Source organism: Leptosomus discolor, chromosome 2 (genome assembly GCF_034619465.1).
Source record: "Leptosomus discolor isolate bLepDis1 chromosome 2, bLepDis1.hap2, whole genome shotgun sequence".
In the NCBI taxonomy this organism is placed as follows: Eukaryota; Metazoa; Chordata; class Aves; order Leptosomiformes; family Leptosomidae; genus Leptosomus; species Leptosomus discolor.
Window position 1 is genome coordinate 41878370 of NC_141392.1, and position 23905 is coordinate 41902274.

General features: G+C 38.1%; 1 protein-coding gene across 1 annotated transcript in view; it reads right to left on the reverse strand.

The window, feature by feature from the left end:
- The window catches only part of CHRM3 (cholinergic receptor muscarinic 3), a 126946-nt gene extending 116751 nt beyond the window's left edge, over window positions 1–10195 (reverse strand). The window contains exon 1 of the mRNA XM_086460958.1: window positions 10098–10195. Coding sequence (XP_086317084.1) covers window positions 10098–10195 — 98 coding nt within the window. The remainder of the gene's footprint in view (window positions 1–10097) is intronic.
- Window positions 10196–23905: the final 13710 nt, after the last annotated feature.

Genomic DNA, 23905 nt, shown 5'->3' on the forward strand with positions numbered 1-23905 from the left:
TGTTAAATATAACACCTTTTCTCCCCCCTTAGAAATAAGTCCTGGCAACTTGAAATGATTTTTCTAAAGATATTTCACTTTTCCAGGCAGCTCCCCACCTTCTTGTCTTGAAGGTTTTGAAGCGTTATTTCCTTGATTCTTTATTTTAGTATAAGTGATAGACACTATCCTGTAGAACTGTTCTACTCTGCAGGCAGCATTAGCAGAAATCAGGGCCCAGAATATAGACATTTCTACCCAGTTCAAGATTTCCTCTTTCCTTTTCTTTAAATTGCCAAAAGCTAATCAGAGTCACTGAAACCACCGAAATAAAATTTAAAACTATCTTTAAAAAGAGGAAGAAACCTCAGCAAATATCCCACTAATTACTGACCCTATACAACAAATCCCTATGTGTACTGAGAAATGGTCTGAGCAAATTAATGGCAGTGGCTACTACAGAGCTTGAGCTTAAATTTTTAGAGCTAAAACTGTTGATACACATTATAAGTAGTAATGATTGCACATATGTGCACTAGGGATTTAATTTAAGCATTTAATGACATATAATGCATTACACAACCCTATATATTTTGGTAGCTACTTGGTATAGTTTGTCCCAAAGGTCTCTAATGAACCCCCATGTTAGTGCAAACCACATTGGCTAGAGAGAAAAAGGGATGTATGGATTGGTAGTCCTAGGTTTCTGAGTTTTCCCCAATTAAAAAGAAGAGTAGTAAGAAAATGGATTTGTCAGTACTTTAAATCTTTCTTAATCCTGATTGGGTTTTATGCATATGATCCAAATAGTCCCAGAAAGACCAACACATAAAGATAATGTATAATAATAATTAGTCAATCTTGTCTGCTATTTAAAGGAAAACGAAACACTAGGAATGGATGCAGTGTGAAGAAAGTACAAATGCATCTCACCAAAGAGGCACTGGCTCGGGCAAACGAAAGACCAGACACTTAAGAGTCCACATCCTCTCCCCAGTATATGTTTTTCAGCTCACTCGAGCCTCCAGCTGTTCAAAATGCTTGGCACAGTCACACCAGGGCTGCAAAAACCTTAGATGAAGTGGTAGAGGAGTGGTGTCTAGAGCTCACCTGAAAATCAGAAATCAGGCTGAAAAGTCCCCTCTTGCAAGCTGTGTTGCCTGCAGCTCTGTCACCTAGCCATTACGTAGGAAATGGTCAGTGACTACACACAAGACTTTGAGACCCTGGTCATCAGACCCTGCAGATGTCTCAAAGCAGTGGAAAGATCTATGAGGCAAATGCAAAAAAGTTAGCACGAAGACAAATGGAAAAGAAAATTCTTGGGCAGACTGCCAGTTACAATCAGACGCAGAGGGCATTTAGGTTAGTGAGTCTGAGTCCTTGTCACCATACACAGAAAGCTCTGCTCTCCGTTGTACAACTCCTTTATTGATCTCACCCAGGCACTGCAATACCTTGTGTCTTGGGCATCCCTTGGGCCACGGTATGACACTGCAAATTTGTTGTGCTGTTGTTGAAAATTTTCACTTCATTTTAAAATAGGCATCAAAACAACAACAATTCTTTTAATTAATTAAATAAATAATTTAATTTATTAATTTTGAGAAAAGTTTGAAATTCAAGTATCATAGTGAATCATTCATTTTACACCTAGGTCACAATCATTCACAAGCTCCATTCCTTAGCGTCAGTCTGTCAACATAGTCAACCTCTTAATAGAAACTAACATAAGGGATGGAATATCTTCCACTAAAAAATCAGAGGCACACTATTAATTTCTTCTTTTCTATTAATCACTAGGATAAGTTTTACAAACTCACCAAAGTAATCACAGGTTGCAGCGAACGTGATTCTAACTCTTCTTTCCTGCACATTGAATCAGTGCATGCTGCAAGCTGAAGTTAGGACCAGATTAATTTGTTCTGAAACACCAACACTCAAAGTCACCTATTCAAAATCCTTACTGAACAAACAGAGATTTAAAAATGCTTTGAACATTGAGGAATCTTTTTTGTCACATGCAAACAACTGTATTGAGTTAGATTTAAATCAATACAGGGGCTGATGTTGAGAGTCACCATACCTTAGGGAATCAGCCCTTGACACTTTACTTGGTCTGATCAGCTCTGCAATACTATCCCAATAAAATGCAGGCATTTTTCAGAAGATATGCACTGGCATGAAAGGATAAGCTTTGTAATTCGCTCAGCACCAGGCAAATCAGCAGTGACCATCTTGCTGGAGCTGTGAACCCCTCTGGCTTTCCTGCACAAGCGATACGCTGTGCCAAAGAACTGAATATAAAGCTCAGTTCTATAACCACTTCTTCTTCTGATGTCTAAAGTGGAAAAAGTTCGAAATATCCCAGGGAAAAAGTATAAATGTGGCTTCTTTGTTTGGACCATTTGCTTTCCTCCTACATTCTCTGTTTCAAAGCAACATTGATTACTAAGCGCAGCTGGACTGACACCTCCACTATGATATCTTTTATTATTTGTATTTTGATAGCAGCCACCAACCCTTCATACACAATTATATTCCCCAGAAAACTCACAGGCTAAATAACAGAACAAGAAAGAGATGACTAATATCTATATAAATGAAGTACGTTTTACATTATATGTGTGTTAAAAATATTTTTAAACATTTAACTAACTTAACACATCCTGAAGTATACCCAACTTTAGTACTGCAATCTTTCATTTTCACTTGCTCATCACAGTGTCCAAAATAATAATAAAAAGAGAGTATGATTTTGAGGTGATATTTCAAGACAGTGCTATAGCATCATGAGAGACAATACGAAGGGCACAAATGTGAGATGAGATTGCTGTTCAGAGCAATGTAAACAGAAAAACAGACCAGGCAAGGTGTTATCACCTGTACAGAAGGTTGATAATATTTTGTAATGAAACTTTAGGGCATTTTGGAATGAAAAGATTTTCCTTTCCACATTAACTGTCCATTTGAAAGCTGATTTTACTTATAAATTACACTGAAAAAATTGATTCAGTGAACTTGCAGCTATGTTCTCCTATGACTTGTATTCTGAATAAAACACATGAATTGTGCATTTCCTCATTAAAGGAAATGCCAGCTACCTCAAGCTTTAGCTATGCTCCTCTATGACAACTACAAATAGACATTTCATCAAAATCCTAAGATTATGTCACTATGATAAAGACTAAAAGTTTCTCCTGAAGTCCTTGCATGTCAGTGGTTACAAGGAGAACATGACCATCACTTTGTCAACCATGGGTCTGGAGAGGAGCAGGCAACATGAGGGGGACACAGTTGCAATGAGAGCTGGAGAAAGGGACGGAGGAACTGATGCACTCCCACCCCGCATCTCCAGTGCTTGCTACCAACCTGAATTTCTCCAAAGACTTTTGTTTCTTTGTTGTATCAAGCAGTCAGCCCTGACATTAGGACCTGAACTACCTTAGCATGTTGAATTTTAGTTGGTGATACAAGCATACATTTACCTACAGAAAGACGGACTTCCATTGCACAACACTTTCAGATTTTTAATGAGGAACTACCTTTTTATTCAGCCTATCACAAACCATCCCAGTCAGACTGCTAAACAAAAGGTATGGTGATATATGCATATACATATATAAAAATCATAAAATTATTTTTTATGAAATTTAAAGTTGGTGGAATGTGATAGGAGACAAGACAGGAAAAAATTAATTAATCACGGTGTAGTTTAATTGCATAATGAAAATTATTTTGGAATAAATTTCATAGAATCATAGAATGGTTTGGGTTGGAAGGGACCTTTAAAGGTCATCTAGGCCAACCCCCCTTGCCATGAGCAGGGACATCTTTAGCTAGATGAGGTTGCTCAGAGCCCTGTCCAACCTGACCTTGAATTTTTCCAGGGATGGGGCTTCTACCACCTCTCTGGGCAACCTGTTCCAGTCTTTCAACACCCTCATCATAAAAAATGTATTCCTTATATCTAGTTTAAATCTTCCCTCTTTCACTTTAAAACCATTACCCCTATCGCAACAGGCCCTACTAAAAAGTCTGTCCCCACCTTTCCTGCAGGCCTCCTTTAAGTATCGAAAGGCCACTGTAAGATCTCCCTAGAGCTTCTCTCCTCCATGCTGAACAGCCCCAGCTCTCTCAGGCTGTCCTCACAGGGGAGGTGCTCCAGGCCCCCCAATGATTTTTGTGGCCCTCCTCTGGACTCACTCCAACAGGTCGATGTCTTTCCTGCACTAAGGACTCCAGAGCTGGACACAGCACTCCAGATGGGGTCTCACCAGAGCACAGTAGAGCAGCAGAATCACCTCCCTTGACCTGCTGGCCACACTTTTTTTGATGCAGCCCAGGATACAGTTGGCCTTCTGGGCTGTGAGTGAACCTTGCTGGCTCATGTCTAGCTTTTCATCCACCAGTACCCCAACCTGGAAAAAGTTAAAAACAAAGCAGGAAAACTCAGATCAATTCCTACTTGTCACAGTATAACAAATTTGGTATTGCATTACAGAGTTCATTACCTCTATTATTTACTCACATGGCAACTGCTTATAGTAGGAACAAAACCTAGTTTTAAAATGTAGACAAATAATACTAGAGAAAAAAAAGAGAATCTTATAAAGCAGAAAGGAAAAAAAGAAATTACTAAGTATATATACAGTGAAACTGTAAACTTACTTAAGCTTAAAGAAAATTTTAGAAAATATACTGAAGAAGTAATGTCTTTAGACTTTTGTGACTGTCTTACTTTTTTCATAAAATTTTTAGGTTCTGAGTCAACAGAAAATATGTCTAAGCTTTGCTATTTTGCACTACCTTTTGCCCCCTCAAGGTTTACTCAGTCAAATATGAAACTCTCAAGTCAACAAAGTTTTTATTCAATCCCGTGTTAGTTTTAATTACTATCGCATTTTGAAAATTGCTTTAAAATAAAAAGCAAACATTTTATAAATGAAGGGAAAATTTGTGCACGGCTTCTTTCTTTTTATATTTCAATATTGTTAATATTTAGCTGTAAAGACTATTTTCCCATGGAAAAATATTTTTGATCACTTGAAACTAATTTATATGAAACACAAAGCTTGTTTTAGACCTTAACTTTGGATTAATTTGAAGTTAGTGGCTAGATTAAAGCTTACTCTAAAGTGGGCATACGTATTACATATGGGACTGGCCTGCTTCTATTATACAACCTGCTTCAGCTTCTGTAAGCTTGTATGTGCTTAGACTTTTACTACAGAAGCTCATACTGCAAAGCTGTCAATATTAGAGGAGCTCAGCACTACAGATTTACTGCCTTCCACACTGTTAAGAACGATAACCTGATTTAGTTCAGCCTGCATGGTCTTGTCACAGGGTGAAAAAGGAAGGTGGAATAAATCACTCTTACAATTAAATAGTTAACTAAGGTTTTCCAATATTTTCCTAGTCCCCCTCTCCTGGAAGTCATCTTCATATGACTTAAAGTATCCAATCAGGTTCCCATATGAAACGGAATGGGCATAAATTTATAGAAAGAAAAGAAAGGAAACCACCTGTATAGCAGCAAATCACATGCACACACATGCATAATCTTTTATCTATAGTTACACAAAATACACCCACATGCACGTATGCATGTATGTAAGTATGTACAGCATCTCCTCTCTGCCTCCAGGTTACATTTACGAAGTAGGGAGACTAATGGATTCTCTTGCTTGTGTGGCAGCCCCTGCTCAATAGTTACCTCTGTGAGGACCCTGAAAGAAGCAAGCTGCATGGTTTGGATGAGCAGATTCTAAAATATTCCAACAGAAGAAAGTCTCACATTCCATGGTTTCAATACAAAACTCCAGGTTGGTTAAGGGTCTCAGTTCCAGTATGAGTTTCATTAAGCTGACCATGCACAACACAGTGATGGTTATCTTCTGTCATACACTGACGCTCAGAGGGATAGTCACCAGGAATAAAGCAGTGAGAAATGAAGGAAGGTAGGTAAATAAAACTATAGTAATCTAGTGAACAGAAGGGCTTGGAATACAAAACAGGAAAGAATGACTCCTGTTATAATGACAATACTTTCAATTATATATATTCAATGAAAAATAAACTATTAGAGAGAGAGTAAAATACTTCCAATTAATGGAAGTAATGAACGTTCAAACTTAAATGAAGTATTTTTCCCTTGAGGGTTTTACTGTACTATTTTATTTAGCTTAATGTAATTTAAATTATATACAGAATGGTTTTGTAAGCCCCCAGAGAAATGTGTTTTATTTATGATGTATTTCCTTTGAAGTGGTTATGGAAATCATGCTCTTCCTGAAGTCTGTATCTCACATACCACCTACTGCTGCAAACTAGTTAGTCCTCACAAGTTAAACATGATCAGTCTGGTGAAGTACGTAACAAGAAAACCCAAGATTTTTTTAAAATGCCAGAGAAAATAGAAATCCGTAATTCCAAAAACTAAGTCTTCCCCCTGAAAAAAAGGTTTTGCAAGATCTTTGTTGATAAAAGATATCTGTTTTCAGAGGAAATGGAACTCAGCCATAACCACTCCACTTGATTTTTTTAAAGCATGTAATGAAAGAATAATTGTTTACACTATACTCTAGAGAGAATTTTAGCTGAGAGCAATTATTTTGTATACTTAAACTTAAATATGCAATTATTTATTAATAATTATATTTCTTAATAATCACAAATCTTTAAAAAAATTAATTCTAGTATAAAAAGTAGACTTTCTTTTAGGATGCGAATTACAAAGAACCAGTTTGTGTCACCTTTTGTCCTCCAAGTAATTTAAATAATCTACTTACAAATAAATAAGCAACTATGAATGAATAAGTTGAACCCCAGTCTATGTGCTCTCCTCACCATCAACACCTACTGCATAGACTCAGTTAAATAACTACAGACAAAGGGGACATTGTCTCTAGAAAATTAATTTTGGACATTAATCATCTTTTCAAAGCATAACAGTATCCTATCCTCATGGATGAACCATTAACACACCAGCCATAGACGGTCTAAGCTGTGATGCTTCTCCTGAAATAATATCAAGCCAAGTTACTTCAACGGGACTAGGCAAGTAAGCACTGTAAGATTTGTCTGACTGTGCAACTGCTTACAGCATGAACTCATGACAGCTGTAGTCACAAATTACATATGCTTTGAATTGGTTGTTCTTTTTGTCAAAGCTATTTTTCTGCTCTAACCTATGACCGAAATCTATAAATAAATAAATAAATAGACAAATAGATAATCCAAAGCTGATGAGAACTTACATTTTTATTTATTTAAGAGCTTAAATAATTTTTGAGGGGATAATGTATAAGGGCAAATATTCCCATGTCACTACTCTGCAAAACAAACATCAATGCTCTGGAGTTAAATTTCTGATTGAGTTAGTAGTTTTTATCAATATCACAAAGTTTCAGGTAGATATTTAAATGCAGAAAAAATATTTTTAATTACATTTACTACTATATGAAACAAATACGAATAAATTTTAACACATTAAAATTTTTTTAAGTATCGACCTGAATATACTGCTGTACAAACCTTCTATGAAAAGGCATTTCCTCTGGCTCTTCTTAGATCAGATATTATCTAGTTCACTCTTGCAAGTTACACCGATTGTGTTAGAATTTGCACTTTGTGTTAAGAGAGCTGACCTGTACCACAATCCTTGCAGACATCTACACTTTCTTAAAATCACTAAATCACAGACATTACTTGTGTTAAATGACAAATTTATGTCAGAGTGACTATTACTTCTGCATTTGAGACAAGACTTTAAGATTCTGACAGCGTAAACAGCCTAGCCAATGTACCTTCGCTAAGTAAAAAGATGCTGCTCCTCTTGACTCACGTAATGTGTTCAGATGAATTGAAAAATTCTGTTTAATGCGCTGCACATTTGTGGGTAGTAAAGCACATTATTTTATTATTTCTTTACACATATAAACACTTAAGAGGTAGCATAACACTGTAGCGCAAATCTAAAGCAATCCATCAGATTTATTTGCATCAGAGGCTTTGTTCTTCTTAATTTAGTATCAAGGGAAAAAAAAATATTAATTTCCGGCTTTCTGAAAACTTTGTTATTATATTTCTTGTAGATGAGTTATATGGTTTGATGCTTTAACCCTTTATTTTTTGCTCACTGTTTCCTTACTGTCACATCAGAGTCTAAGTGACGAACAATACATGTTTATACCAGGAAAGAGATGTGGACTGTAACAAAATTTGCAGAAGTTAATTATATTAATCCAGGTATTGTCTTCATTGCTTTCCTTTTAGGCTAAAACTGAATACAGTTCAATTCCAGTTCCTTTGGGGTATTCTGAAGTTTGGCACCAATTAAAAATTTTTCTGCCAAGGAATAGTTGTGATATCACCTACAGAAAAGGCATTCTTCTCAGACTCTATATCCTCTCCAGCATAATAAATGTCTTTTGGGATTGCATTCCTGCCCATCAGTTGCAACTGGGGAGGATTTTGGATAATTACAACAGGGAACATGAATCTCTTCTCCAATCTAGAGCTAGCAACCCATTTATGAATTGTGACGATTTATATTTAACTACTAAACCAGAAATTTATTTCAGTATTTTATTCATAGAAAATCTGTCATCTGCAAAAAAGACCCCCAGACTCACAACTTTTCACCTTATGTAAATACCTGAAAAAAACATCTAAGTAAAGCTGTAATATGGTCAATAAAACATGAAAGGCAAAACCAGCTGTAACTGAATATGGCCAGCTGTGTAACAGTGTGTAAGATACCATGTCCTAATTTCAGGATAGGAAAGCAGGGGTAAGCATCGTTTCAGGATTTGTCCGAGTCTGAGACCCCAGTTGTTAGTACTGAAGCCATAAAGACTCAGCCAGCATGCTATGAAAATGCTTTCCTGAGATGACTTGTTTAGAAGCCTTCTTCAGATAGAACTGACTAAAATCTCAAGAGAGTCTAGAAATAATCACAATAAACTGTCAACACCACAGTCCCTAAAGTATGTGTGGAGATATGTTTTCTGTGTAAGGAGAGTATGCCAGTACGTGTAAATACAAGGCCATCTAAACCATTGCTACATATCCATGTTTACAGTCCATTTCCACAAAATTAGAAATGCAAACCAAGGTGGAAGTTTTACAGAAATGTATAAGGAATGTAAAAGAAACACCAACTATAACGTAGACACAAATGCTGCATCCTACCCATTCATGTAAATTATTTTAAGTGGCACTGCAACTGAGACCTAAACCAGCATAACATACAAGGGAGAAAGCAGTCAAGTGATAATGAATGCTGGCAATTTAATCAGAATGACAGTTCTTTGCCTACGTTCACTCTTGCGGAGGGAAATGTCTTGTTGAAACCAAATCCAGTTAGCATATCAAAACCAGAAGGGAAAACACATTTTTCAAGAAATTGAATTTAACTTGTTGTATTCTCACCTCTACTATAGCAAGACTGAATTATTCTGCAGGGAAATCCTGGAATGCAATATCAGCTATACTTTTTATTTTGTCTGAAACTCAAAGAAAACTTAAAAGTTTGTGCAGAAGCTCAAGATGATCAATCAGAATAACCTGAAGGCATCTTTCTCCTGATTACCAATACCATGATGCTGCTCTACTCTTCTTAAGACAAGCACAGAGGTTCATTCATGTAAACCTTTTTAGCCTACCTCTTACACTGGCAAGTTCTTACTCTGCTAGCCATGCAGTTATAATAAGAAGCTCAAGATTTAGCAACTGCTTGAGAATTTGTTCAATTTCTCTGCTGGGTTTTGTGCCTAAATTGAAATTTGCACCACTGCAGCTGCTATTAAAGTTAGCTCAACTACACCTACAGGAATGACAAGCACCACAGTGTCCCCAGCACCCATGAAAACTTAAAACAGATGTGGCAAAGAGACGAAACACATTGTGACATATGATGGTCTACAATTGGGTGTCGATGATAAAACACACTGTAAAGTTTGAGAGCCTTAATAAATGACTTTGTAGTCCACAAATTCCAGAAGACCCTGACTTCGCAAAGTCAGTACTGTGGCCAAAAATCAGCTATTTCTGATATGTTGAGCACTTGGAAAGATATAATGTGAATATATATTTCTTTGAATTTTACCTACATGGTCCAGTGAGGAACATCAAAGCGGCTAGTTGGATCAGGCACTGTGTAGTTCTGTGAACTCCTCTTTTGGAAACAAAACTGGTAGTGTGTCAGCATGTAGGCTGTGAACAAAACAGAAGACAGAAGAAGAATTATTAAAATAGATTAATTACACATGGGGGAGGCACGGACATATAAGCCAAAAAGGCCTCCTTTGGACCAAAAGAAGACAAAAGCTATTAATACTTTCTACTGTTTAATAGTTTTTATTTATTTATTTATTTTTAAATCTTAGAGACCTAGCTGCAAATAGAACAACTCAAGCATGCATGTATCACACAGATCTGAAGCAGTGGTAATAAGATGGTACCAACCAGCCTTTGGTTGCTCACACCTACCCACAAAGGGCTATGTATGATCACAGTATTTTCCGATGATTTTTCAAACCTAGTGACCAAATTGGGAGTGAAGACAACAGTCTCTCCAAGACAGCACAAATCAGTCTGCAGCTGAGTCAGCAAGGGAGTTTGGCTGGCTTGTGCCTGGAAATTGGCACCTCCACGCAGAGAGAGAAATGGGATGCTGAGCCTGCCCAGACTCCAGGAGCATCCTGACGCAGGGGCAGAAATAATTGGGCTCTACTTTTCTTCCCTAAATTATGCAGTCTCAAGCTAACGAGTTTAGAAAGATGGTCTGAAATACTAATTTTCATGTAAAAAATGGAAAAAGGTAGAAAAATAAAAACTCTAATGTATTCCATACATTATATTTTCAGCTGCATTTAATATTCTATTGCTTTTAAAAGTTGACACAACAGCATTGGAAGAAAAAATATCAATAATTAAAACCTAAACAACACACTTCCCTCTGCAAAAGTTGTAAATTCCTCTAATCAGAAGCGTAGGAGAATTGGCCACTGACTACCATGTTCCATTTAATTATATATAATCAGTGCCAAGTGGAACCATGTGCCATTATTATCTCATTTATTGCACACCATTGCAGCCTAAGGGTTCAAGACCACTTTGAATAACTTAAACACAGTAGAGTAATGCTGAATCAACAGGTGCTCTACATGTTTGCTCAGTGTCTCAGCCTTTACCAGCGTGCCAAGGGATGTCACTCCCAGGTGCGGGTGACAAGGAGGCAGCAGACCAAAGAGAGAAAACACTGGCTATGCTGGATGCTCAGTTTCTCGGGAAAAAAAAAAAAAAACAAACCAAAACAAACCAAAACAACAACAAGGCTGAGATTATTAACAAACAAGACTGAGAATACATTCCAGTTCATTTTCAGAACGGAAGAAAATACACATTTACTACCTATGTACGTTGCTGCATGCCAACACAGCACTTCTAACACAGCTCTGATATACCACTAATCACAAAGGTCTCTCCCTTCTCTGGAAGACAGCTGTTCTCTCCACTAACCCTGCACAGCCAAGAAGCACAACGCATTAGAGTGGAAGCGAATCTGAACTCACCCTTACAACAAATGAAGACAAGCGAGTCTCTGTTTGCGAGAATGAGTGGGAAGGATGCAGATCAGATGAAATACGACCAGGAAAGAAGGAATACGCATTACTTGTCATAACAAACAGTGCCATGCAATTCTTAACCGGAAGGAGCCTGGACACGTCAGTGGGGCAAACCCTTTCATAAGAGCAGGCTTTGACACCCTCTCTACCCTCTCAACCCTCTCTAGATGAAACACAAACACTCCAAACCCGCTTCCTGAAGCATTTCTTTTCCTAGGCATTTCTTTCTTCATATTCTGAGCTGTTAGACCGCTACTTAAACGCTTTACTCCTGCCACTGCTCCCAGACAGACAATGCGCAGCACAAGGAAATGTGTCTGCACCAAAGGTCACCCAGCAAAGAAAGCAAAACTCCCACAAAGAGGCAAGGAGCGGCCAGGGAGCTCACATGCATCATTTAACCTCCTCTTGCCTGAAAAGGGCTTTCACTCTATAAAGGGAGGAAGAAGCTCTGCAAGGAGTCGTGGAGCCTTTGGTGGGAGAGCTCTCAATCTTTCAGCTCAGGAAGGATGGTTCCAGATTTTTCAAAACAGCAGCTTTGGTTTCAGTGCTTAACTCCATTGACGCAGCAGTGAATCCACACCTTAGTAATTCATCCATCTATTAAAACTACAATTTGGTGGAATTCTTACATATTATCACCCATGAAATAACAAGAATTACACTCAGAAATACTTAAAACACTTAAAAGATTAATCGTTCACTTTTTTTTATACATAAAATATGAAGGTTGAAAAGTATATCTCATTCACACTATCAACGCAGAAGAAGAATTAAAAAAAATCTTCTTCATGACCAAAGCCAGTTTTAAGTCACTTTTACACTTCTGAGACTGTAAAACAATTGAAAAGGGGAGCCTCTTTTTAGTTACTTGAGACTTTTAGTTGAGGAATTACTGTTTCTGACAATTAAAACCAAAATTTTAATAATGCTTAATAATTCCCCTCTTATCAAGTTATTATGGTGTTAGTTAGCAATAAACCAAGTCATTACTAAATTAGTTTTTCAAGCGATTCTCAATAAAGAAATTTCTTCCCAGTAATTTTCTACTGTATTTTAATTTTATGCCACCACTATCAAGAACCCAGTTTTACTTCCCTAACAATGCAGGTTGTGACTCAGAGCTTTGGAATTCATTGCCCTAATTTATGATAAACTAAGACTCCTCTAATAGGCTTGTGCTGTTTGTATATTCAGCTACAAAACTAATAAACTCTACTCTTTACAAAAAGCAATCAAAACCAGTTGACAATTCAGCTTGTGCAGAACATCAAGGTCCAGTTGAAGCAACCATGTCAAAGTTTTATCCCCACACATCTTTCCACCTTGGTTCAGTTTGACTCTTTTAGAAAAGCAAGAAAGGCTGTTACTTGACACAAAGCATTTGGAGGTAGATGCGTACAGTTAATGTGAGGGTGGACCTGTAATAGAAATCGGAAAATGTGGTTGCTAACCCCTTAAATATCCAGGATAAAATCAGGGAAGATGGAAACCTGGTTTATTCGTATTTTACACCTGGGAAACAATGGTTTGAACCATTCTTCTGTGCTGATACAGTTCATTAGTCCTCCTTTATTCTTTCTGTGATACCTGTCCAAAAAAACTCCCCCAAACCAACAAATCCCCCCAAACCCCCCTCCAGTTATCAGAATGAATCCTGGACCTATTTAAGCCAACATCAGCCACCTCCCACCTCAACTGCTATGTCTATTCTAGAAAATTCAATTTGCAGGGTACTTCTAGGCATTGGCACTCGATCCGTGCTATCAAACTGTGAGACAGACCCTACCAGGATTTTAGCTTGGGCATGGTTTGGGAGACAGGATGACCAAGGAGTCAGGCTCTGCGCACGTGGGCACACTACAGAGCTGCTGAATAACTAGAAGGCTTCATTTTGTTTTGAGGTTCTGAGGATCACGGTAATACAAAATCTAGACATTTCAGGTATGATTTTAATTTGGCAGTCTCATAGCTCAAAAACTTTTCACTCTATAATAGTGACCTCAGCGTTTTATTGGCAAAGTTGAGTGGCTATTTTGGAAATATTCAGTTATATCTGCTCAGCGTAAAAGAATTCATTCAACTCAGTTCAGTTCACATACAAAGCGTCTTGTAAGTGCTCTACAGTGTCTGAATATAGTCAGTAGCACAAGCTGTGAGGAAAAAAGGAAAACATTAGGAAAAAACAACTACTAGGAGAGTACTTCAGTTTAATTTGTTCTTTACAACATATTTTCTGTATTTCTGATATATAATCACATAAGCTTTTTAAAATTTGTGAAGTGATTAGGATCTCTCTTAGATTTTGATTCCTTAAGATGCTTACTGATACTTGACTTCTAGCACTTCGGTGTTTAAAAAAACCAAAGGGTTTGTTTTTTGTTTGTTTGGTGTACAGCTATCAGCATTAATACTTTAGGAAGTGGCTCACTTAACTTCAGATATCTTTACAGTTATAGGCATCTATCCCTGAGCTGTAAAGACTGCACAGTCAACATAGAAAAAGCTGCCACATCAAAGGACCATTCAACAGAGCTGATGTATTTTAGTTGTTGGCCCTAGGAAGAGATGAAGTAAGCTTTAGGACTATCTCATGTCCTCCATCCATTACACAGCACATCTAAATCTGGCTTGATGAATCCCATCCTGAGTGTTCACTTGTCATGATCATAAATCGGTATCTGTAATAACTGTTTTTACAAACCCCTTTCATCCACTGTTTAGTCTATAAATATTCTGATCCATTCAGTCATTTAGAATGAATGCATATATATATGTATATAAGTATGCATATATATATGTGTGCATGGAAAAAAAAACCTACATGCCCCCTCTCACAGAAGACAACCTTATCTGAAAAAGAAGTCCTGAGCAAAAATATCGCTCTGTTTCTTTCATACAGAGTTCCACTATTAACAGTTACTCAAAAGTTTTAAGATATTTATGACCCCCTTACTGACAGCCTCTTCTCCACCTATCACTGCAATTGAGAGAGAAGTTTCCTCTTCCTGGGGTTTTCAGTGTCACTGATTACTCTAAACAGAAAAAAAAAATAGTTTAAAAAAAAATCTCACAAAACAATAGAAATTTCAGTATTTCAGGAAATATTTGGGTGTGACTTACGTACACAAGATATGTGTCTGGGGTGTTAAATCTGAGAAAGTAGAAAAGCACAAGTAAAATTTTGAATTATCATATAAGGCAGTTGAATGCGCTGTAATATGCTGCTTTATCAGTTGGAAGCAGATGGACTTTCCTGAAAAGGTATGGTAAGGCTGTTGATAGAAATGTGCTGCCTGTTCACTGGGGTACCCAGGTAGCAAACATCCCATAATTTGGTCTTTCCTAATTATGCCTGCTAGGCAATAGAGGAAAAGTTCAGTAATCATGAATTTCTTTCTAAACTCCATTTTGTAACAAGTGTACACAAAATTACCCAATGATTGTCTTAATGAAATTTCTGATGAGAAATTATGGGGTTAATGAAGATGTTTATAAGCACAGAGAAGAGAGAAGCTGTTGGCAGGAGGTGCAATAATCTCCCACACTCACCTGTCAAAATCCTCTCTTCCACATCAAAAGAAAGTTAACAACATGTATATGCAAACCTTAAACAACCCCTTATATGAACCCAGACAGTGCTGCAATGCAGCTTTTATATTCAAACATATGAAACTATGTCTCTGAGCGAAGGAAAAAGGTGGTGAAATATTAAATGTTCAACTCCTTCCACATCCAAGAGTTAAGAGACACAACAGCTGCAGCTGCATCTACTGGAATTAAACCTCTTTATCCAGGAAGTTTCACTAAATCTATTTGCAGAGCTGAAGAAAAGAAATAACACTTTTTTTTTCTCATTTTAAATTAAAGAGTAATTTTAAATTCTTACAGTTCAGAAAGGAACTGAACATCGCATAACCTTCACAGGGTAAAGGCGTGACCTGAGGCCAGGGCCACCCTACCCAAAAACCCACCAGCATTCAACCTGCCAGCCCCCAGAGCCCCACTGCGGGGCGACAGCCTGGTCTGCAGGCATCAGCCCAGCTTCAGTCTGAATTTCAGCTCCTTGTGGAGCAGGTGGCTTCCCAGGCCTGGGGGCAGGAGCCTGGGACACGGCAATGGAGCTGTCAGCGCCATCTCCTGCAGCTGCAGCTATTCCCAGGTGGCTAGAGGGAGCAATGCAAATAGCATCCCTCCCTGGGAAGGAGAGGGAGATGCTCCTGCACCCGCCAGAGACATCAGCAAACATGGCAGGACTGATGCAAACTCAAGTGCAATCATCATTTTAAATGATAAAATAAAATCAGCTAACAGGCCATGGATTTACCTCTGCTTTGGATGCCCATGCCCAGGTGCCAGTGTGGGGGGCTACAGGGCGGCCTCTGTGAGGAGAGGCTGGGGCTGCCCTGAGCCTGGGCACAGCCTGTGCCAGCCGGCTCTGATGGACCCACCGCAGGGCACAGCTGAGCCCCGCAGCCACCGTGGTTGTGCCTTGGGGAAAGGCTGTTTAGAAAAGAACAAAGCACTTCTGGGCAGTCCATGCAGGAGCAGGCGGACATGTCCTGAAGGACCTGCAGCCTACAGAGGGCCCAGGCTGGAGCAGGTTCATCCTGAAGGACAGTAGCCCATGGAGGCCCCAGGCTGGAGCAGGGAGCAGCGCTAGAGGGATGGAGTGGCAGAGAGGAGCTGCCATGGGCTGACCACAGCCCCTGTCCTCATCCTCCTGCACCATCACAGATGTGACTCAGCAGGAGCTCAGCTGCTCTGGTTTGTGGAGTGGTTTCTCAAAGGGTTCCTCTTTGGGTGGACTAGGTTCAAAACTACCTCCCACAGGCTACAGCTCCATACAGTACGAAACACCCAACCAACTGGCATGGATCACAACCCCAGACTTTATTGGGATGCTTCTGCTACACAGCAAAGGCAGTTTTGCATGGTCTAGCAGCCACTGCTCCCTTTGTTGCCAGCATTCAAAGGGACAGGTTGCCTGCTTCGGGTCTTGGTGCATAACAGGGAGATCTGTAGTTCCTTATATGAAAGCCTAACTACACTTAAGCGCCAGTAATGAACAGAAATAGTTATGTACCATTTATAGACCACAGCAACATCTAACATAACACAAACCAGTATGGGAAAAGCTGCCGATTTTGACTTTTAAATAAAATTTCTCATTGCTAAGAATTCAACTTAATGCTCACTGTTTTCCTGTGTTATCATGAACAGCCATGCAGGCATCAGGGCTAAGGAGCAAAAAATCAGAGGAGAACATCATAAGTAAGCTCTGGGACTGTAACATACCTTTGCTCATCTCTGAAAATCTATTAACCTCTGTAAATCACTTGCAGTGTAGCTTTCTGTGCAGCTGAAGTCAAAGACCTGTTATTAATTTTGTACTAAATTAGTACACAGAACTTCAGCATTGGAAAAAGGAGCTCAGTCATTTCTTTCCCTATCCATATCTTGAATTTTGTTTGAATGTTTATGTAAACTATAAAGCTAAACAGCTTTCAGCTGGTGGAGAGAAACGACAAGGAAGGAAAAAAAAAAAGGAATGATATGTGGGAAGATAACAACCCCGACATGAAACTCTTGTGTCATGTCACATGGATGGAGCCATGAGCAACCTGATCTAGTGGGAGATGCCACTGCCATGGCAGGGGGGGTTGGAACTGGATGATTTTTGAGGTCCCTCACAACTCAAACATTCTATGATTCTGTCATTAAATTCACAGTTAGATCAACAAATCAGATTCCCAAAATTACAAAGTATACTATGTCATCCCAATGCCAATACAGTACTAAAACTAGACAGAGAGCCCAGGAGAAATAAGCCAGTGGCTTTCCTATAACTGTTTAACTCTTCTGCTCAGATAATGCACGTTTGGCTTTGCACAGGATTTATTTAATTCTGAGTACTGGAAAAAGCTTGGAATTGGTTACTACTGAGCGCAGTAGTAATCAACAGTTGTTGTTGATATACATTTACGCAGATGAGCTAATATAAGAAAAATACTGTAAATAAGTATGGAAGTATATAAACACAGTTGGTGATATACGAGATTAAGCTCTAATTAGACGTACCTATGAAAGGAATAGAATGACGAATACCCTACCAGGACAGAGAATCGGTGCAGACCAGAAGCTCTGTGCACTGCATGTAGACTTTGACTTCCACAGGCAATGCCATAAGAACAGGCACTTCTGGATGATTCACTATAATCACTCCCGCGTTGCAGTGCTGCTTTGCTATTCTGTGATTTTACAGGTCATTATAGTAATGGAAGTGCAGTCATCTAGACAAAATGTAAAAGTACACATTTCCCTTGAGAACTGATAGCAGCTCCAGTCGCATTTTCTAGCTGGGATAACCATGCTTTTGCCTATACACATTTCCTTCTCTATTTCAATTTAAATCAAAGAGTGGTAGTATTGTTTCTATACATTCACAGTAGAAGTGATGTGCCCGAAAGCATAATGATTCTGTTTTTCCTGTATATAGTTTTCACAGAAATGCTTTGGGAAGCAAAGAAAATTATGGGGGTTTTTGATAGATTATATGAGTGGAGGTGACTTAGATTTTTAAATATTTCAGAAGAATAAGATGCATCAGAAACTGGGGAGAGGATTCATATCTGTTTTCTTTCCCTTACAGGCAAAGGTGAAAGTATACTGAAAGCCCATTTTCCTCTTCAAGGAAAGGTTAACCGTACCAGACCAATCTCAAAGCGACGTGAACCAATGCTGCCAGCAATACTACGAGTACCTAGCTAGGTACTTGAAGGTAAAAAAAAAAAAAAAAAAACCCAAACAAAAAAACTTTAAGCCAATAATCGAATCTGAAGGTAAGAAAAGTCCCCAGATTACATTAGCAAGGACTACTGGTTTATATTTTGGTTATTATTGCCTTTCCCTGGAATATGGGGTACAGTGTGTTCCCTATGAATATATTTTATTTAATCTATCTGCTGCTTCTACAGGCACTAGAGCTATTGGCAATTGCCTTCGTTTCTTATACTGTCTTTTTGAGACGTCTTATATTTGTGACTTTTGACCTTTTATTGTAAGTCATAAGCTACATGTAAGGTCTTCAGTGTCCCCCAGGAGCATATGAGCAAAATGCAAACCTTCTGAACTAGACATTTACTGAATAATTGCAATATCTGTGGATAAACCTTAAAAACACAGGTGCTTCCATCTGTATGACACACAATCACATTAGCTTTATGTTTCTGCTGAAGTAATGCAATTCAAGACTTGATAACAGTATTAAATTGCATAATTAATTTAGAGGCATTAAAGCACACCAAGATGTATTGAGACAATTAAGTTCTTTATGCCAGTTGCTGCCTCTGGAAGGCAACACATTAGCATACAATCAGCCCAACCAAGGGCTCTCGCTGGGATAAGATTTTAAATTACTTAATAAAGACTTAACAGACAAAAATTCTGTTATCATCTTCATGGGGTTCATGAGTCAAGTAAGGTCCTGATTTGTTACAAGCTAACAATGAAATTACAGAAATTATGTATCTTGCTGACATTACAGAAAATGAGACAGAAAGTTTAGCTATTTTTCTATATGCAGTGAGAGGAATAACGTCAAAGCTGGAGTTAAAACCCCCAAGGCTGAGCTCAGATAGCAGTCTTATATTAGTATAATGAAATACCATGCAGAATACCCAACAGAACTTACTGTGTTGGGTTTTTTTTTCCTCACAGAAAATGGGCTAGTACAGGTAACTTCTGAATTAACTGACTTCAGGAGGAATAATACTACTCCAGTGTAACAAAAATGATAAGTACATCAACTCTAAAACAAAATGCATCTTTTCCTTCAGCAACATCCCTATGGCTCAGTTTCCCAGAGACAGAGCCCTGAAGAGGGCTGTTGATACCACATAACTACTTATTTTAGTGTGATATGAATCATCCCTTGCAGCAGCCTCTCTCCATAATCATAGGAGAAAGCCCAATGGCTAATCTAGATTAAACATCCACCATCTAGACACATAACTTTAGGCAAGCTGGATTCTGAAAACAAAACAAAACAAAACAAAACAAACCAACCCAACCCTAAGTCACTAGTCTGAATAAATAAATCTGGCCTTTTATTTCTTATAAAGAGTTGATACAGTCAAGACCTGAAGATTTTACAAGCCAGCAAATACCACCCTCTTCACAGCCATCTGAAAATGGTTTGATTGCTAAACGAAAATTCTAAAGCTTATATCAAGTCTGCCAAAGCAACACAGTTTACTCAGTAATTCCTACATTTCTAACCAATTTGTTTGGCTATTGTTTAGTTAGCAAAATTTCTGAACAGACATTTAAGCACTAAGAATATATAACAAGAAAACAAGTTTGACGTCACCTACAGGAATAGTTAATGTTTTATGGTTTTCTATCATAACACTCCCAACCTTTGTAAACACACCAATGGAGAGTCAGTTGGTTCCATGATTCACAACTAAACTTTGGCTTTGCTATGAACTCTAACAAGGACAGCATGTTGTTGAATTGAGCCCTGAAGCAGAGTGGAGAGCAAGGTGTTACTCTGCACATCTGCTCCAAAGTCCCTCCTTGTTCCAAAGACAATTCACCCCTTAACAATCCTGATCCACGGGGAAAGAGACTGTCCTTGCACTGATGGGATTATTCTGAGAGCACAAAGCTATGATACCACCCATTCAGCACCACTCACACCACCTTTCTTTCAGCATAGGGGTCTCAGTGGCCCTGCAGACATCTTCCCCTCTTCTGTACACCTTGGTACAGCATGGTTCAGCTCCAACAGGCATTAAGGCAGTACTTCGTGCCCTCCTATTTTTTTAAACAGTGCTTGTCAGCCTCGTAAATATATTGCTTACAGACAGAAACATTTAACTGCTTCAACTCTGAATGTTATCCTATTCCTATAATTATTCATCTCTAAAAGAGATTGTCTATATGTGCTTTCTTCCAGTTTAGGAATCAGGTCATAATCTCATTCTACATTAAGTCAATGAAAGAAATCCAGCATCAACACCCACAAAGCAAAAATGATGTGAGAAGCAAGCATTCCTAATTGCTCAATATTGCTCCTATTCTGGAAGAAAGCTTGGCAAAGCACTGATGAAACTACTTCTGCTGTCATCTGTTCCTTTGCGTAGTTCAGTTTTCTTATAGGGAGCTAATTTAATGGGAATATCAGTTCAAACAACAGGGTGGTTATACTCTAATAGCTAGTCATTTTCAAGGACAGCCGTTCTACCTTGCAGCAGATAAATCAATTCCATCTACAAAACTTTTTTCCCTACATGTAACTTCAAACAAGTGAACTTTTCAAGGCCTTGCTATTTGTATGGTTACACAGTATAAGAATAGCTCCTTCTCAGCCCAGCAAACAAAAGAAACAACTGGGAACATTTTAACAAGCCTGTAAATTCAAAAAGCAGTGTGAATTATGAAAAGTGTGTTGATGCCTCAAAGTCTGTTATATTTGCATTAGATGTTAAAATACCACCTATTTAAAAGAACACCACTCAAAGAGAAGAAAGCAGAGTAAGGAAACGCATGATGGGTAAGAGTAAAGGTCCTGCAATGCAAGCTCCAGGGTGGGGTAAGTCTTCAACCAGGTGGAATTGCCTTCTTATGTCAGGCAGAGAGAATGGCTGTTGGTTGTTTACTTGCACATTTAAATGAGATGCATTTCAAAGCAATGTTAGCTGAGACAGAGATCTGCTCTGGTGCAGAGAATAGAATTTTATAACGGACATGACTTTGACAATTGCTTTTATTTAAAAGAAGCCTATCGTTTCATAACTGTCTAGCATTCAAATGACTTGGTAAACTCACAATACTCTCTTCAGTAAATCCATGTGCAACCAATTTGTGGCTGTTGGCTTTAGACATGACCTTTTCTCTAAGATCTTATACTTTAATGAAGAAGCATGTACCTTGTTTGGAGGAAGGCGGGAACTCCACCCTGAACATGTATCTTTCGTAGTTTGTTTCTGGTCCTTCTAACAGTGCAACAGTACTTACTAAATGATAGGGCAGATTTGCTGGGCTTTACCCTAGTTTCTTCTCACAATTCTGAGAGTATTAAAAAACCCTTAAATTCACATGAGTTTACTAGAAAAATAGCTCACTATCAACATACTCTGTTGCTGTGGCATGACAGGTTACTGCCCGTATCCTTGTGTGCCAGTAAACTGAATTGTTAATTAAAGCTGTTCCAACCCAACAACTTTATTCAACCCAAAGCTCATCTCAGAAGCAAGAAGTACAAGGAAACAAGTCACCCTTCTCTGCTTTTGAATGTATGTCACTCAAAATGAATAGCCAAGATCACTGTTTCTTAAAAGATGATGTTGATATAATTTTGCAATAAATGTATGCATAGCATTTATACTTTGTTCACTCTTAGATGATCAAGATTTTAGGGGAAGAAAAAAAGCCAACATAATCAAAACCCAACCAAATATTGCCAGGAGCAGAGAGTTTACGGTGATCCTGAATTTGCATTATACTGTTGGAAGGAATTTGTAGGCATTGCTGAAATAATGCACCAAGCACCCTGAAAGCCTCGGTGCCAACCACTTTGTACAGCACAGCACTTCCCCTGGGCTCCTCACACAGACCAGCAAGTCTCATGCCAGGATTTGTCCCAGAGTAACAGAGGAACCACACAGATGCTCCAAAACAAAGCCTCACAGAGAAATTTTCAGCTACACGTCTTGATTTCCCTTTTCCTTGCCTTTCTTAAATATAGGAACATTTTTTCCCCTGACTTACAGCACATGATCTATACACTCTCCAATCTACCTCTATCTCTTGGTTTCAGAAACTAGTTTCCCCAATTCTCCTACAAGAATGGTAAGATTGCTACAGGCTCCACCGTTGCACATTCCAGAACATAGCACTGCAAGTATATCAGAAAAATATGTTGAGCTGTAGCTCATTCACTAAAAGGAAATAAAATTTTTCTTCTGCCAGGGAACCAGTGAAGTTTCTTACGTCCAGATTAATTGTATCTACTAACTTTAATTTTCCAGCCACAGGATCAGAAGATCAGCTACTTGGCAATTCTGTATCTGTAAGAATTTAAGTCAAAAGATAAAAATGTCCAAAAAATCTTTCATTACAATACCTCAGCTGATACTGAGGAGTGGATTTTCCACCTGAACAGAGAAAAGTCTAACTGAAATATTGTAATCATTTTAATTATGAAACACCTTATCTGCTATTACATATAAGTTCTTTTACTTGTTCAGAAATAGAGAAAACCAGCAACTCCTACCTCAGGTTGACACATCTTTAAGTATTAACATTACAGCAAGGAAAGGAAAAGGATAATTAGAAAACGGTCTAATTCCTCCTAGTGCATTATCTATATCTTCTCTGATTTCATCTTTTTACTCGCATCAGTAAAAAACAAGTTCCTCTTTACAAGAAGGTGTTCTTACATAAATGTACTTTCAATGATGACATTTTTAAGATTACTTGAAATTCTTTTTATTGCCAAAGAAATTCAAAGAAGCCAGACAGGTATAGTCTTTTTGATCCAGGTTATTTCTTCAAATAGAGCCCAAGCAGAAGTTAAAAGTATTCCAGTTTTATAGGCTTATTCAAATTGAAATTATTTTTTGAGCTTTCAGAGTTTTAGCTATAATCGGGTATCAATTTACGTAGAAAAGCTGTACTTTGAAAAATTCAAAAGCTTTTTGGAAAATAGTTGTTCAAGTGAGATGTGCTTGTGGTTTTATCCCCATATTTTTTAAACATTTTTTTAATGTTATATCTAAACTCCCTCAAGTTTTATCTTTTGTTTGTTGTTTGAGGGGTTTTTTTTTAATGGCAAGTAGTTATCAAGACAACAATCTTTATTATCCAAGACAATAATCAATGACAAAATCCAGAAAGCAGGTATTTTACAAATAACTGTCAAGTCCACTTGTGTGGTTAGATAACAGCAATTTAATTTAGTTGACAAAAACATGCTCTCTATTTCTAGGTTTCCTGTTACCATTGTTAACATACTAGGTATAACTGGTACACGTTTTGCAATCCTGAATATTAAGCACCACATTTACTTGAAGTTGAAACTCCATACCATAAAAAAAAGCAGTGGACTTGTACTTATAAGTAAACATTCTCCTTTGGGGTGCCTGAAAGCCCACTAGGCAATAAGAAGCCCCTGGTTATCTATTTGTAATACAGACCTACAGCCTAAAAGTATCTTAAAAAAAGAGAAAAATTAGCACACAGACAAAAGTCACATAAAGCAAAATTCTGTTTCCAATTTAAAA